This window comes from Vanellus vanellus (assembly GCF_965231255.1).
Source record: "Vanellus vanellus genome assembly, chromosome: 5".
In the NCBI taxonomy this organism is placed as follows: domain Eukaryota; kingdom Metazoa; phylum Chordata; class Aves; order Charadriiformes; family Charadriidae; genus Vanellus; species Vanellus vanellus.
The window spans coordinates 7,989,992-8,007,136 of NC_138910.1; the positions used below are offsets into that span (position 1 = coordinate 7,989,992).

Genomic DNA, 17,145 nt, shown 5'->3' on the forward strand with positions numbered 1-17,145 from the left:
ATGATATGAACAACTCCTGAGTAAGGTCATTTAACCTGCAACAAAAACTTTGTCCACTATATTTTAAATTTCAGTGTATGATCCTAACTGCTTGCTTCCTTGTGACACAAAGATTTCAGAGGAACTTTAAAAGGAGAAGATAGTTATGTTTTCTGGAAAATAGTTTATTGAGTGCTTGGGGAATTAAAAACTACAAGATTTTGCTTGCAGTTGCAGAAGCAAGAAAAAAGTTAAACATAAATTAGTTACCTGATTTGCTACTATAGTGCTTCTGAAACCCTCATTTTAATCAGTCATTGTCTACCATGACCTTTATATTAATATGTGGCCCTTAAATTTATATAGCAGAATATTTATAGATTAAAAAGTGCCTTTCTCTGGCAGTAGGGTAATGATTATGAAAGCTGATGGAGATTTTCAGTCTTTTTAACTCTTTGCTTCTAGGCCTCAGCTATGCCCACTTGATTTTTCTGACTTCGCTGACTTTATTCCATACTCCACTGCAGGAAAAGAATTAAGTAATTCAGTCAGTGTGAAATAAGCCCCACTTGTCCAGAAGCTTTAGTTGACTTAGATCAAATAAGAAAAAAAAAAAAAAAAAAAAAGCCAGACAGCAATTACTGCAGTTACTCAAAACTACATTTGTTGTGTAGAATTTCCATTCCAAGTGTTGTTTTCATCTTCTCCATCGTCTTGAGTCCTCAGTCTATATATTTTGCCTTCTTTTTTGAAGTCTTCTCCCCGCTTTTCCACTACTCGTTTCCTGACTGCTTGCCTAGGGTACAAATGACAGTGAGGTTTGACAGTTTCCCCAGTAACAATTACACAAGAGAAGTGAATGCAGTAAATACAAATCATACATCCTTCCTTCTCTTATCCCCAATAATAGTTTTCTTCAGCCCTTTGTTTCCTTGGGAAGCAATACCCAGCTGAAAATTTGGCATTTGGCAGTCAGACAAACTGACAGAATCTCATTTCCCCTGGAAAGCCCCTGTCATTGAAGCAATACGTGGCTGCTTCATGCGAAACAGCCCAGCAACTCTCCTGGTACAGCAGATCTCTCATTCTCTAGGCAACACAAAACCTTAACCGTCAAAATCAGACTTCAGTTGCTTGAGTTTCTTGCGCAACCATACCATAACAATTTGACATCCAATTTTCAAAATGTTTATCTTCCAAACAGTATCAGCTCAAGTGAAGCCCACATTTGTAGTTACAGCTGAACTCCCTATTCATAAGTGACTGCAAGAATGTTTTTTCTACTAATTGGAAATTGAAGCAAACAATAAGGATCTTGCATAATCATATATGTAAAAACTAAGAAATCCCAGTCAGAACTGCCATGCAGTTTACCAGCCACCAGGTTATCCCTTTTAACCAGATGGAAGGGTGATGGCCACAAACTGCAAAGAAAAGGTGGCAGTTAAGAGACAGATACAGCTCAGTTCCCCACTACACACTGTAAACGATTCCACAAGCAGTTTGAGAAACAGCTGCCTTGAACAGTTTTGATTACCTGCTTTGCTCAGCGCTGCTAGATGCTGAAGGATTTGAATGGTCTTGCTGATGAGCTGATCTCACAGTAGACTGTGAGGGGGGTGGACTCGTGAACAGGAAGTTGCTAATAAATCTCCAAACCGCTAAGAGGGGATAAAGTATTGTGCCCAAGAACTTCCACAGATCACTGCCTGAAGCCTGAACAACAGAAGTAGCAGGTCTTCCCGCCTGGACAAGAACACATAGAGCAAACCAATCAGATATTAAAGTCATGCTCTTGTAGACAGAGTATTTCGTCCATAGTTTAGAAGCAGCTCAGTAGACACAAGTGAACTCCTTTTGTTACAGGTTAGACAAATATCTATGCCATCATTTATCTGCTTCAGAAAAAGTCCTCCTCCACATCAGTCTTGACAAAAATTAAAGTAATTTTGCCATCTGTCTTAGACACAGAAAAGACCAAAATTCAAGCCAAATATTATCATGTCTGACTAATAGCAGATACACAGCTACAGTACTGCTGTTCGCAAGGAAACAAAAAGGAAACAAACAGAAAACCAATACCTACCGGCAGCAACACTACTGAAGCACTGGGTGCTAACTCTAGCTCCAGTAATTTCTTTCCATAATCTTCTTTGGTAAACTCCCTTCTGGGAAACATCGTTGCCAGTGAAAAATTACCGTAAGTATTACCAACCGTCTGTGAAAACACAAAGAAAACATTTTATTTGTAACTGTACACTTTCAAACAACTGCAGATTTGCCAGTTGAGTGTACCTTGCTGTACTGACCCAACACTTCTGTATCAAACTATCAGTCATCTTCATATACAGAAATGAAGGATTTTTCATATCCTACTATCTCTAACTAATGATATGCTGCAGTAATAAAGGCAGTTGGTATCACTGAAAAAGGCTGCTACCAAAACCCCCTTCAAATAAACAAAAGGAAAGCAGTTGACAACAATTCCACCACGATCAACAACTAGTTGATCCTACACCAAGTTGTAATCAGCATGTAGCTAAGAAAACAGAACACCAATTTACCTGTGCAGCAAACTGCCTTGCCTCTTCCAGTCGTGCTTCAGATGGGAACTGGTTAGTAAAAGAAGAACCATCTGGTAGGCGGAACTGAATCCTGGCTATTGCACTGCAGACACAGATCGGAGTCAGTCAGCACATGAGCAGTTACAAACGCTCCTGGGGCTTTAGCTTGGTAGTATTGAAATGTGGAAGAGAGGGGCAGTCATCCTACTTATGGCAGTGCAGATGGGTTATAAGCTTGGATCCACCATTGCTATCCACCTGCTTATATCTCACAACACATCTCCTCTGGTTTTTAATCACAGTTCAAGACCCATCCATCATTCAAAGAAGATATTTACATTAATCATGCAAAAAATGAATAGATGAATGAAAGCTATACCGTATTTCTTTTGTGTATCCTGTATTACTTTTGTTCTTTTTTCAAGAAGTTGTATTATGAGAGCACAGATATGTAAGCTGGCTTGGCAAGTACTTCTATATTCAACTAGCTACGGCCCAGTATTACTGTTCATGCTTCAACACCAACACAGGCTGCTACGCCTGTACCTGCCCTCTGTCAGGGGCAGTACTAGACTCACAGTGGCTCCGTAACTCCACGTAAGGTCTCTACGGGTTACAATATGTCTTAGAACAGCAGTGTTGGGCCAAGCAGGAGACAGCTCTGACATGGACAGCTGATGAGCCCAATCAAGCCTTGCTGAATCCAAGCTGATTGGACACACAGCCAAACAGCTGGCTGGGTTGACATCATGCTCCCCCGTGCAGTTACGACATTACCTAGTCGTTCTTTCTAGTCATTATCTATCACATCCTCACCTTATCTAGTTCCCCACCTAGCCCTGTTATACCTGGTATTTAAATAAAAAAATCAGACAGAAAAAGCTTTTATCTAACTAAAATAACAAAAAAGAAAAGGTGGTTAGTGTTTCATAATCAGCAATGTCAAAAGGATGAAAGTTATCAGAGAACATAATATTCATGTAAATAGCTACAAATAATATAAAAGAAAGCCAACTTTTTATGCCACTATTTTAACAGTTCAACACAGCATCAATTAATAGATTATGATGTATAGCAAGTCTTCTAAAAGTTTTTGTGAAGTTTCTTTACCTTTCTTTACCTACATTTCTTTCTCTACAGCAACTCACCTTCGCTCCTTTTGAGATGCTTCTTTTCTGGCCTCTATTTCAGCCTGTTTAGCCTGAAGAGCTGCAGCTTTCGCAGCTTCTGCTTCTTCTTTTGATTTTGCAAAGCGAGCTGCTCTCTCAGCACGATCCTGTGAAAGCACCAAAGAGAAACCTTAGTTTTCACCATATATTGTAGCTTAATATTCATTAAAACAGAGAGCTATGGTCTGTACTCAGTACCCAACTAGGAGAAAAGACAGTAGTGCTGCAAAGAATTATTCACTGCCAAAATCCATAAGCTCGTGTCATTAGCCAAGATGACACACTTTTCAACGAGTCACTTCATGCAAATAGTTGTTAACAGATGATCTTCCCATGCAAGTTTAACACTCCAGTGAAGATAAAGTAAAAAGTCTTATGACAAGTTACACGATTACAGTTCTAAGTGTTCTAGGCCAAAACCTAATAATGAGGAGGGATTTCAATTGTTATGAATCGTTTATATCCATTTATGTACAAACTTAGAAAATAATCCTCACCACCATTTTGAGATCAGTGTTCTTCTACGTGTTCCACAATTAAATATCCCCTCGCTTCCATTTCAGAACTATGCTTAAATTGCAATTAGTTTTATGTTTAAATGGTAATTCTCCACTGGACTCAAGCAGTTTGGCAGAAAAGTTGGTATGTTCGTTCAGACAGAAGAGATCATCATGAATATGAAAGCAGAAGCTTCATTTTATACAAGGGAAATGCTACATAAACCCCAAACACATAAATTGTTACAATATGAGGCCACAGGACTCCAAACAGAAAAATGGACAATATTTCAAAGTTTCATCAAATGAGAAAATTTATCCTTTTAGTACACCAGTGGCCCTTGTGAGAGAGAGAAGCAGCACACTATCTTCCAAAATAAAAAACTTACCATTGCAATCTGTTGTCTTATACGCTCTCTAGCAGCCTTCTCTTCTGCCTTTTCTCTGTTCCTTTCCTCTAACATTCGTTTCGTCAATTCTTCTTCCTGCCGTCTTTTGTACTCCAGCATTTCTTTACCAGTTCTTCTCCGCTCAATTTCTTTCTTAATTTCTTTCTGAATAAACAACCGAGACATAAAAATTGGACCACAAAATTGCCTTGGACAAGAGTAAGACAAGACTGAAGTACGTTTGTTTAAAAAGGAATTAAGCATTTATACAAATAAGGGTATTAAAAATTGCAAGCAGTTTTAATTTTTTGTGTTACCTGTTCTTCTTCTTTCCTCTTCTCTTCCCGTCTTTCTTCAAGCTTTTTTGTTATTCTAAATTTAAAAATAAATTGAAAAGTCTTTAAATTGCATTGTGAAAATTTTAAAATGTTAAAAACTGATACTGCATTTTTAAACACAGAAGAACAGAACACATGAAAATGAACACGAACTGTAACACAGTGTTAATACCTAGTGTAACAGTAATGATTCATTCACACGCGGGTGTACCATCCATAAAAAGATGAAGTGGTGATTCACCACCTAGTTTCCAACTTTTAATGGAGTTCTGACATATTCCTTCTGTCCTTTTCCACTCAGTAAAAGAATCTTACATATTCTGTTGAATCAACTTGTAAGACATACAATAAGCAAATACGATTTATGATCTGTGATAACAGAAACATTAAATCTCAATCTCTTTTTAGCTATTTAAGCCATCTGGTTTCTTCTCCACATCACTGCCTAAAAAGGAGAGCAAATAATATACAGCACTGACATAGACGCACATGCATCTGTCTCATCTATCCAAAAAGGTGCCTTAGAATGAGGACTGATTTTAAGCCTGGGGAAAGGGCAGGCATGACCAAACAGCATGAGAAGTCACATAATCAGAAAAATGTTGTTTGTATGGTAGATGGTTTGCTTTTTTTTTTTTAAAAAATGGTAATTACTGCAGAGCTTTGCCTCTTTTCCACTGAAATAAATGCTCCAGATATATGCAAATATGGCATAATTTAAGATTAATGCACATTTTAGAAAGGAACTTTGGTATTTATTTTAAAATATTGACTGTGCTTACTTATCAGTAGTAAGTAAAAAAATTATACTTGTTGCCCAACACCTTTGTAAGAAAACTGAAATTAAACATGAAAAAGTTTTAAAACCTATTTTAGCATAATAAATAATCCTACTTACTAAGTATGCGTTATGGGTTTTACATAGGATATTACAAATAGTATCAGTCTTACAGATGCTAAAAACAAGTTTGTACACAAAATCTTGCATTTAAAACCAATCAATTTTACCAACGGACCATGTATTGAACCAGATGTTTCTGGTAACCATACTTTAAAATACCGGAACTAGCACTGCTCAGACCTCATTACTGAACAAAAGAGTCTCAGAATAGGATCCCTCTGGTGTTTTCAATATGCCTAGACTACAAACAGTCATCAAATAGACAAGAAAAAGAAATAAGATGGCATTTCTGTACAAAACCTAGGTTAGCACTTTATTACCCCAGTTTCAAGTGTTTTCAGTTCAATGTTTTAACTCCTTCAAAAATATGTTTGCAGCAAACATATTGTCTGTATTCAAGTTACATGAAAGTAAGGAGAACATTTTTAGTTTTCCAGATTACCCTTTTCTTTCAGAGTACGTGAAAAATGAGATTAATTTAAAAGCTGGTTTTATATCAACCCTAGTATTGTCACAGACACCTAAACAAAAATAAGACCACCTAAATGTTTGCCAGATGGTAACAGAATAAGCACCAAAAGTCTGTTTTTTTTAAAAAAAAAAAACAAAACAAAAACAAAAACAAAAAAAAACCACCCCAAACCCAACAAAACTGCCTCAACTGAGAAACAAATACAACACTTTAGGAAGTCTGCAAAAGACAACTTACCTTTCCACTTTGAGTGTAAGATCATTCACAGGCTGAGCATCACTCACTTGCTCATCTGAAGAATTAGTTGCTTCCTGGCTTGCTTGACCTGAATTTGCTCCATCTTCAAGGGATTTAACAAGAAAGTAATGCATAAGAAAAAGCATACTTCTTACCATAAAAAATTGTTATGCTTATTGATAGCCATAATTTCCAGCAACTAGGATAACTCAAAGAGATATGAGGTTCTGCTATTTAGACACCCCCCAAACAATTTGGTTTTAGGTTACTAACCCAAATAAACTTTTAAAATTGAATCCTATTTCAAGAAAGCGTACACAATTTTTATTGTATTATAAACCATAGGTTTCTCACTCCTTAAAACTGAGCAGAATGACAGGTTATTCTTCCCTCTAGACTTGGAAGAAGCATTCTGGCATAACCAAGTTTTTCTTCAACAAGTCCGCTCAATACATTGCCTTTTAGGTACTATCATATGACAATTTACGAAAAGGAAAATTATTTCAAAAGCAATTAGCTAGCCTTTATCTAAAAATACTAACCATTACCAGCAGAAGTTCTTACTGTCTCAGACATAAGAGACTCAGGAGAGTCACAAAACTCCACTGCTCTGGATTGTGTATTTTCTGGAGCACCATCAGACTGAGAGGAGGGACAGGGAGTAGATGACTGACTTCCATTTTCCAAAGGCTGCCCTTTTACTGTGTGCATCTAAGAAATTGTGGGGAAAAAAACCAAGACTATGAAACTTTGAATATTTTTCACAGGTTCACAGGTCAAGACTAAACTGTTTTTGGAAAATCAGTCCTATTTAAAACATAAAACTAAAATTATCACACATTGTTGAGTGCAATGCGATCACACATTTTGTATTTTTCCTAATTTTAGCCTTACATTTGAAATCAAAGTACTAAAACTATCTACATTTATATTATGTTCCATAGCATAATTTTATAAATCTGCATTACAAAACAGCATTACAAAGCCACACATGAACCGAAACAGTAATTGGTATGTCACTCCAGGTTAGAGTTCTTGCCATATTTCTTCAGTACTGTAGGTGTTACACAGATGATCTAAAACAAGCTGTGAAACAGAAAAAAAAAAAACCAACATAGCACTTCTGCACAGTGCTTTCAAACCTGTTTAATTTGTGTACCGAATTTAAGTTTGCAGCTTTTGTTGTTGGAAGGACATAGAACCAGTAATTCATACTTCCCCAAGGCACATGCTAAGGGCCAGGGACATCTCCTGTCTTAAGCATGTGCTACCCAACTCAACCCGAAAGATGCAGCCCATTAGCAAGCATTACCTGTTTAACTTTATGGATTCTGTTAACAAGTTCTTCAACAGAAACGCTGCCAGCAATAACTTCCAAAGGGATTCCATTGTCTCCTATGAAAAAACTGGATGGAACGCACACTACAGGATCTGCACAGCAACAGTTAAGTGCAACAAATGACAAAAGTTTATAAAGTAACTTGAAAAGGAAAAGCAGAAGTCTTTCCTACAGAAGCTTCTAGCCCAATACTCTATCTCCACCCGGTCACCAGTAGTCAGTGCCAAGGGAAGAAAAAAAAAAAAGGTACTAACAAAAGTGCTGGAAAACATTACATACAACTGATTAGTATTCCTTCTTTTCTTTGAAATATTTTAAGCCAAAATATGTTTCTCCAACACGCACGTATCCGACAACTGATTATGCTTTGACCTGAAAGATGTTGTTTCATTGTGAGACAATGTTATGTAGACAATAATGAATTCTTTACAGCAGCGAGAAAATCCAAGGTACTGAATTCCTTTGCTCAGCATCACACAGAATTCCTGAGCTATATGCGACCTACTTAAGGTAAGTAGATGTTTACTTAAGTTCATAGCTGTGTACCTGATCGAACCCAGTCCACTACTTGTTATCCCTCCTCTGTAACTCTGAATTCCAGCTAATAATTTAAAGCACTGTTTGTTTGTTTTCTAATACTGATTAGTAATACCAATAAGTTATTTTGTTTACATAAAGCTTTGGGTAATTTTCTATTCGGAGAATTACGAAGATTAACATTAAAAAACCCCAACTTGTTCACTTTCTCTAAGAACTGACAGTAAATTGAATACATAGATGGTACCTTTTATCTACACTGTTTATTGCTTATTTTTGTGCCCTAAGACGTATTTCTAGTAATCTTGCTTATAAATATTTGTCTTAAGAACAGTATTTAACTTGTACAGAGAATTATCTGTAATCATAATGTAGCATCTAAACTGATCTCAAAGGATACAAATTTGAGAAAACTGCAGGCATGCTTCACTGTTTAAAAGAAAAGATACATTTAGGAGGAGCAATCAGTTAGTTCACAACAACTTCAGATTAAGTCTTTCATCATAAAAATAACTGTCCTACTACCACACACAAAACTATTTAAATACTTGAGAGAACACTAAAAGCAAATTTGCATTGCATCTTCTCATTAACATTTTGCATAAGTGCTGACATGGTGACAATCCCTGGTTATCACAGTTGACTACATAAGATCTAGGGAAACAGTGCTAAGAAGCAATTCAGGAAAAAGACATCTAATCTATTAAGTGCAAATAATATAGTAAGTCTAACAAAACGTCTGTAGAGCGTTTCAGAATAATACCAGTTTGGGAAATGTCAATGCACTTTCTGCACATGGACTGGAACATTTAAACATAACAAAAATAGCCGAGTAATTTACCCGAGAACTTCAATGCTTCTCTGTTCTAGGTGTTACAATAGACACAGACACATTTTCTCTGGGGCTTTACAGATTCTTATCTTTCTGAATTCATGAGAGTTTTTAAATTCATTATGTAACTTGGCAAATCAAGAACTGCCTCCAGAGTACTTGCATTCTCACTCCAGCTCTTTTACATGAAACTTTTCTGTCTCTTCCTGTTGAATAAGGACAGCCTCAAGCATTCTTTCACTGGTACTAAAAGACAGTCCGAAATACGCAATGAATATTCTGCAGAACACAACAGTAAATTTTGAAATTTGGAATTTTCTCAGGCTCTAGTGGCTTCAGGAGTACTGAATTCACTTATGCTCTGGAACCTTGTATTTAGACTACCTCCAAATCAGGGCACAGACTTCAAAAGCCTCTTACTCCCATCACCATCAATGAAAGACTGTAGAAGAGACAGAATTAGAATAGGCTCAAACCTTTTGGTGTCGATTTTAATAGCAACAAAACCATCTGAGGCAGCTTCAGTCACCTTCTCATCTTCCCACCTTGCAGCCATCTCGGTAGATTGTTCATCCTCACCTGCAAGATACAGCATATGTGTGAAGCTAAACCCACCACAACTTACTGTCTCTGGTCTGATTTTAGATTTGCTTTAACTGCTTGAAATCACCCTTGAAAGACACCCTTGTGATTTTTTTCAAGTCAGTTTATAGGTTTTATTTTTTAACACTCTGGAGACAATTCACTCCAGCTGATTCACCCTGCTAACATGCCAGAAACCTAATATATAACAAAAATCCTCCCAAGCCAGCGAGCATGCAGCTTTCACAGTCATTCAACTGCATGGTGAGCTGATCCAAGGGAGCAGAAGGGACTGGACCACACAGATGGAACAGAGATAGACGAAATGGAGGTGATGGCAAGTCCGAAGATTGGCTTGATTGCATCATCTAATTGCACAACTACCAACGGACCTCATTTTCATGTTAGAGCGTGTATGCTTATGCTTTTGTATTTTACTTCAGTATACTCTCATAATACACAAGGAGATCCCACAGCACAGAGGGAACCATTGCTTCTCCCTGACATTAAGCTTGACCTGCCAACATGCTAAAACTATCTACTGCTTACCTCTCATTATAAACTTAATTACATATTGGTACACCAGCTGCTAATAGGTAAAACTATATTTTCCACTCCTTGCAAATACATAATTCAGCAGACAAGGTTTCAGTTTGATAGTGTTAAAAAAAAAACAAAACAAAACCAAAACCAAACACCACAAACCAAGAAACATTTGTTTGCAGGATTATTTGTAATTTAGTTTTGTATTCTAGTTCCTGCCATGAACAGCAAGAGAAGGAGAGGAGGAATAGGAGCGAGGAGCACAGAGGAACAAGAATAACAGTAAAAGAGAAGCTACTTAAGTATGAAAAAGTGCGCTGGGGCCACAGATTCAGAAGTGTTATTTTAATCAGAGGAAACATGTCAATCATACATTTATCTTCCAAAGTACCAGTTTAGTGAGGATGCAGGTTAATAAATAGATTCCAATGAATATTAACCATCTTTCAACAAGTAAATTGGCCTGAAACTGCTTGTTTGTCTCCAATCTGTATTACTTCCTAGCAGCTTGGAATCAACTGCAGTCTTGATGAAGAATCTGAGTCACAAGTATAGAAGTATAGTAGCCCATTATTCAATGACAACAACAAACCATTTGTTTCATCCTAGCTGCGATTTCATGCAGTATTTTTCATTTGTTAAAGATCAGGATTTACACGTGGAGTCCCCTGGTGAAGCACTGCTGTCTTAAAGCCATGACTGTCTGGCCACAATTATTCCGAGAGACACACATATCAAAAAAACCCCAACTTTGGAAAAGTGTTTTCCAGCCAGTGATTTTTGCCTGGAAGCATTGGAGCAAGTAAGAAAGTATTTATCTCTATTATTATTATTCTACATAAGCAAGTAAGTGGTTAGGATATTTTATGTAGGAACCTTTCTTCTTCCTTTAAGTGCAGTGCTTCCACCTGTGGTGAATGGATGCAGCTGTTCTGCCAAGGGTGGTTTGGCCTCCTCCCCCATTTCCAAACACTCAGAGACAGGCAGCTGCTTCACCACACGCTTTTTCAGACGGACATGTGCTCATCCGATTAGGCTACTAAAAATATCTAAATACTTGCCTAACACTAACTTTTCCATACAAACAACTGCTGTAGAAGAATGCTGAAAGACACAAACAGGTCAGAGACTGTTCACACTACAGTCTTGGAGATGGGACCCATGACTGAAAATGCTGATAACTCACATTTTATAAAGCTCTATGCCATGAAGCACAGTTTAATATCGCGACTACCCACAGAATACTTCCTTATTCTCATACATCTTTTTGTTTTGATAACCCTTTCTCATTTGGGTGGTTAAGGTTCATTTATTACAGTTTTGTAGTATTAATTAGATCCTGAAATGAAAACTGCTAGGTCACAGGAAAAGCATCAGAAAAGTCAAGAGTTCAAGCTGAACAGAACTTGACATAGTTCATAATTTTGCTAAACCCTGAGCTATTGCAACAGCCTTAGAATCCCAGTTCCCAAGACTCTCAGCTTTCTTGTTTCTCAAAAACATCACTTTATTTCACTTAGCAGAAAGGCCTGTACACAATTCGCAGTCAAACTTGCTCATCTCTTAAATTTGGCCAGGTGATTCAGATAATTGGAAGAGACTCTTCTTCTGCAATGATTTATTTCCTCTACGAGGAACTTATTCAAAAATATCACAAGTCGTCAAAGGACATTGATCCCCCCATTCCTCAGCACACAGTTATTAGGGAAAAGTGTTTTCCTTTTAGAGGAAGAAAGATAAGCCCAGCTGACTTCTCGATGTCCAACATTTCATAACTACTCGGAAAGAGTTGCCCATTCTGGAGATGACAGAAAGCCAGGACATTAAGCTGTTCACCTCCTCCTCCTTCGCATCGTTTCACATATTTAACTTGAAAAGTGCTTTGATACAGCTTGGCTACAAAATACTAACGAATAGCGTGTTGATTGCAAATCAGTGCTTTGTAAAAACAGAATCTGAAAATAAAGTTATGAACAAAGGAAGGAGTGTTTCTACAAATGTTACTAAAAAGCAAAGCAAACATTTTAGCTTTAAGTTTTTTCTTTTCTCCTCCCTTCATTTTTTCCACTTCTGAAAAGCATTTTTTATGACAGACCTTGTATTTTCATGGTCAGAACACGTCTAACTTCTGGAAAGAATAACGTTAAAAACCCCAATCAGAACAGAGGAGGTATCTGAGGGGGTTTCATAACAAATGAACAATTAACTTTAAATTAATATCTCAATGAGACAAGTTTTTTAACTCCGCGGGCTAGAAAATCATCTACACAACAGCTACCAACCAGACAGAGGCATTTACCAGACCTATTTCAGTATCAGAACCCCTTTTCCCTGTGCAGCAGCAGAACCTACCAGCAATTATTTGATGCCACAAAGTAACTTGTCTGGTCCCCAAACACAACTTCCTTGCTTTGCATGGATGAAAGCCTCTAATCTAACACGTCACCTTAATCTTTAAAAATCAGTTTTGTAAGACAGATATGCTTTACCTCAAGCAGCCTGGAGAGCATGGAGCAACCCCTTTTATTTCAACATCCCAGGAATTCAATACAATCTTTAATACGCTTACACAACTGCATCACCAGAATATGCCATGAAGGTTTTAAAAACTGAAATAAGAAGTGTTAAGATTATAGCTGCAAACAAAAACATTAAAGAAAAAAACCTGGTTGAACAGCATGCAATCAACTGCAGTCACAAACACCACCTCATTGTTAAGATAAATAGCCACATTATTCCCTGCTTGACTGGAAAACATTCTAGAATCAGAAAGACTAAGCCAGGTCTTCATTTTCTAGTGCTTGTTTAGAGAAGTGCAGCAAAGAGAGAGGGACAGAACAGATGGTACCAGAAACCAAACAGAGCTGGACCTACCAGAATTCAGTAGTTTTCGTCAAGGCTGTATCTAATAGCTATCCTCAGCAGTGGCCACCATAAAATTACAGTTAATTTATATTTTTCATTTCTTTCACTAAATTTGTTTCTTTATTAATTTTTTGTCCCCATATACATTATTGGACAAAGTATGCAAATCAAAACAGAAACACTGAACGCTTCTGAAAGCATGTTTTCCTGCTCAGAAAGCTGCTTTCAAATGCTTGTCTCTGGTGTCTGTGGGCAAGCACATAGGGCAAAGACTCAAACCTATGATCACCACCAACGGTGTGGGTTTAAACATGGATCTACCCTAACAACAAACCCAGTCACTGCTAGCATAAAAACCGACTATTCTTCAGCACCTGGCATCCTTCAAACACACCTGCTTCCACACAGTGTGAGAAAGTAAGTTCTTGGGCTTCCCAGTTCCCTTTCCCAGCAGACATAACAGAACTGCTTCACTATCAGCTCCATCACAGGTCATCTGCTCTGATCCCACGGTTCCTCAAGTAGACCAAAACTCAGCAGAGCTCTCAAACGTTCATTTTGGAGATATGGCTGCCCAAAGTAACACTCTCCCTTTTTCAGGACTCATAACAACAAACAAAACAAATCCTTAGAGCATACTACAACATCAAAACAAGGTGACATACCTGCAATCATAAATTTCTCTCCACTATGCATATCTACATATTTCTACATCCACCTAGTCAACAATAACATCTAAAAGGCTAGTTTTGTGTAGAAATTTAGTTTCATAAAAAATATTGGAAATGTTACAACATGCACTTCTCAACCCCTCATATATATGTATCAAGTTCAAAATACTCATAGGTACTGAATTACTATTAAAAAACTCTTTGTGGTGGGTAGACCCTGGCTGGATGCCAGGTGCCCACCAAAGCCACTCTATCACTCCCCATCCTCAAGCAGACAGGGGAGAGAAAACATACAAAAGGCTCGTGGGTCAAGATAACGAGAGAGAGATATCACTTACCAATTACTGACTGTCACAGGCAAAACAGACTTGACTTGGGGAAAATTAAATTAATTTATTGCCAATCATAAGTCAGAGTAATATAATGAGAAATAAAAAAATAAATTATTATCCTCAAACACCTTCCCCCCACCCCTCCTTTCTTCCCAGGCTTAACTTCATTCCCAATTCCTCTACCTCCTCCCGCTGAGTGGCACTGGGGCATGGGGAATGGGGACTGCAGTTGTTCATCACATGTTGTCTCTGCTGCTCCTTCCTCCTCAGGGGGAGGACTCCTCACACTCTCCCCCTGCTCCAGCACGGGGTCTCACCCATGGGAGACAGTCCTCCACAAACTTCTCCAACACAAGTCTTTCCCACAGGCTGCAGTTCTTCGTGAACTGCTCCAACGTGGGTACCCTCCACAGGGTGTGGTCCTTCAGGAACAGACTGCTCCAGCGTGGGTCCCCCATGGGGTCGCAAGTCCGGCCAGCAAATATGCTCCAGCCAGGCGGATCCGTCTTGGAGATGGCTGGTTTGGCTCTATCGGACATAGGTGAAGCTTCTAGCAGCTTCTCACAGAAGCCACCCCTGTAGCTCGCCTCATAAAACCAATACAGAGCATTTAAAACATCCAAAATATTTAGTAGAGAACTTTTAACCCCAAGTAGGGAGTTGAGGGGAAAATCAGCCTTTACACAAGTCACAGCACAAAACATTTCACACGTGAAGATCTTAAGTATAGCAAAACACCTGTGTCAGGAAGTTTCTTGTTGTTTACCACCCAGCCTTCCACTTAATTTTACACAACATACTGTGATCATCTCATTGACTATGAAGGCAGATAGCTACCAGGCAGGTACTGTATGTAAACACACTAAAGTATGTCTATGAAAAAAAAAATATCCAATGGTTAAAGGCTTTCACATAACAGCACCCACCTGCCATGATGGTTTGTGGGCTTCAAAATGCTGTCTTAAAGCCTGCATACACTACCCTATCCCTTCCTCCAACACAGCATGTTGCGGGCTGCGATCTTGATTTCTAGCAGTATGCTTAATATCCAGTAGAAAATGCTGTTCTCCGAGTATAAGGACAGTTGTGTCAACAAAGGAACTTAGCTGCTCTTCACTTTTCTTTTCACACCCCCTTTGGGAGTGAACTTCTCCTTGAAGCTAAGTGAATCCCACGGTTCAATAATTCTTAAGGGAACAACAGCAGTCACACCTTTAGTGTGCTTGTTTTTCCATGAGGCATCTGAAAGACTTCAAGCCACAAGCACTTAAGGCAATAGCAAAAAGAAAAGAAACAACATACACACAAAACGTTAGAGAGACATCCAATGTCCTCCTTTCCCTTTACCCACTCTCATTTTCCCAGACAGAAAGACCACGGACACGAAGACAATACCAGTTTCTGAAGGTTTCTTCAATTACCATTCAGTTACAGAACAAAAAAAAAAAAAAAGGAATTTGAAAGAAAAAGAACACAGCTAAGAAAAGTTAGAGCAGTTAAGCCTGAATGGGGGTTTATGCACGGATATAACAAAGGGAAACGCGAAACAACAAATTTCGCTGCCCCAGAGCAGTGCGTAAAGCCACGACATACCCCAGCAAGGGCAAGGCCGGGGGCTGGGACGCCTCTACAGCCCCGCACCACCGGGCCGGGTCGGGCAGCGGGGACTCGGACTGACACAGCAGAAATCCCGGCTCGGCGGGAGGGGGAGGCGGGGAAGCAACAGCTGGCGAAGGCACTGCGGAGCCTGCGGAGAGCCCCGCCCGGGGGCGAGCGAACGCGCGGCGCCGGCTGACAGGGCCGCGGGCGGGCTGGGCCCACCCCGGGGTGGGGAAAGGCACCTCACCGGGCCGGCAACTACGCTCCACTCGGGCACCACCGGAGCCCGGGGCCGTTCCCGGCCGGCCTGAGGAACGGTACAGCAGCCCAGAGGCCTGCCTCAGCGGCGGCGGCCCCCGGTCCCGGCCGCGACGCGGCGGCAGGCGGTGTGTCAGTGCGGGGGCGAGCAGGGCCCAGCGCCCGGCACCACCCTCCCCCACCTCCCCGGGCCGGGCCGGGCCATACCGTACCTGAGACGAACACGACGAAGACCGAGCTCCGCTGCTTGGCGGCGGCGATAGCGGCCGGGATGGAGCCGCCGAACCACATCATGGTGCCGCCGGGCGCTGCCAGCCGCCACCAGGCGCATGCGCCGCCGCCACACCACCAACGGCGAGTGCCGCGCGTGCGCCGCCGGCCCACCGCCCGCCCACCGCCTTCTGATTGGCGCCTGGGCGCGGCGCGCGCCCGCCCCTCGGCCACGCGCGGGGTGGCGGCGGGTTCGCCCTAGCCGGGCGCCATCTTGACGCCTCGGTGCTTCGCGTGTTGCCGCGGACAGCGCGTCGGACCCTCAGCTGGGTTCTGCCGCGAAATGGCTGAGGCAGGCTCGGCGGCAGCTGCACGGAGAAAGGGGCCCACGCACCTAGGGTGCGACCTCCTGCGCCCCAGGGCCGGCGGTGGGGGTGCTGCGAGGACAGGATGGCCTCAGTCAACCCTGGCCCCAGCATCCACCCTGGGAAAGTCAAGGGTGCAACAGAGGAGAAAAATGATGGAGGAGGTAACTGTTTGACAGGAATCCACACTAGATATGTTAAAAGCAGAGAGTTTGGCATGCACAGATCCTCTGCAAGTGGTATGGGATGAGGCCAAGACATTGTCCGTGCTCCCTGGTGGGATGGACTGTGTGAGAGGCTGTGGCGGCACGGTGTTTACAGCACAGCCTTAGTGCTTAGCAGGGGTGCAGCCAGCAAAGGTAGACAGTCGCTTTGGAGATTTCACAGTAACGAGGACAGGACAATTTCTTACAAGTGCTCTGATGATAACGTTTTGGAAAAAAAGCTGCACAACGTTTTTCTGAAA

The 17,145-nt window shown here is 40.5% G+C and overlaps 1 protein-coding gene across 1 annotated transcript; it reads right to left on the reverse strand.

Moving 5' to 3' along the window:
• Nucleotides 1-149: 149 nt before the first annotated feature.
• On the reverse strand, nt 150-16,440 carry UBXN4 (UBX domain protein 4). Its single transcript, XM_082484345.1, has 13 exons — nt 16,317-16,440; nt 9,731-9,833; nt 8,823-8,851; nt 7,859-7,977; nt 7,089-7,257; nt 6,547-6,649; nt 4,916-4,970; nt 4,599-4,763; nt 3,692-3,819; nt 2,544-2,646; nt 2,066-2,197; nt 1,517-1,725; nt 150-775 (listed from the first exon to the last, which is right to left on the reverse strand). The coding sequence occupies exons 1-13, from the start codon at nt 16,396-16,398 to the stop codon at nt 637-639; spliced, it is 1,536 nt and encodes a 511-aa protein (XP_082340471.1). The 5' UTR covers nt 16,399-16,440; the 3' UTR covers nt 150-636.
• Between the last annotated feature and the right edge of the window lie 705 nt (nt 16,441-17,145).

Coding starts and splice junctions, on each gene's coding strand:
- UBXN4 (XM_082484345.1), bottom strand. CDS start 16,398: ATGATGTGGTTCGGCGGCTCCATCCCGGCCGCTATCGCCGCCGCCAAG. Junction 8,852..9,730: donor ATTAAAATCGACACCAAAAG/GTTTGAGCCTAT, acceptor TCTTTTAAACAG/TGAAGCATGCCTGCAGTTTT. Junction 1,726..2,065: donor CTTCAGTAGTGTTGCTGCCG/GTAGGTATTGGT, acceptor GTTCTTGTCCAG/GCGGGAAGACCTGCTACTTC.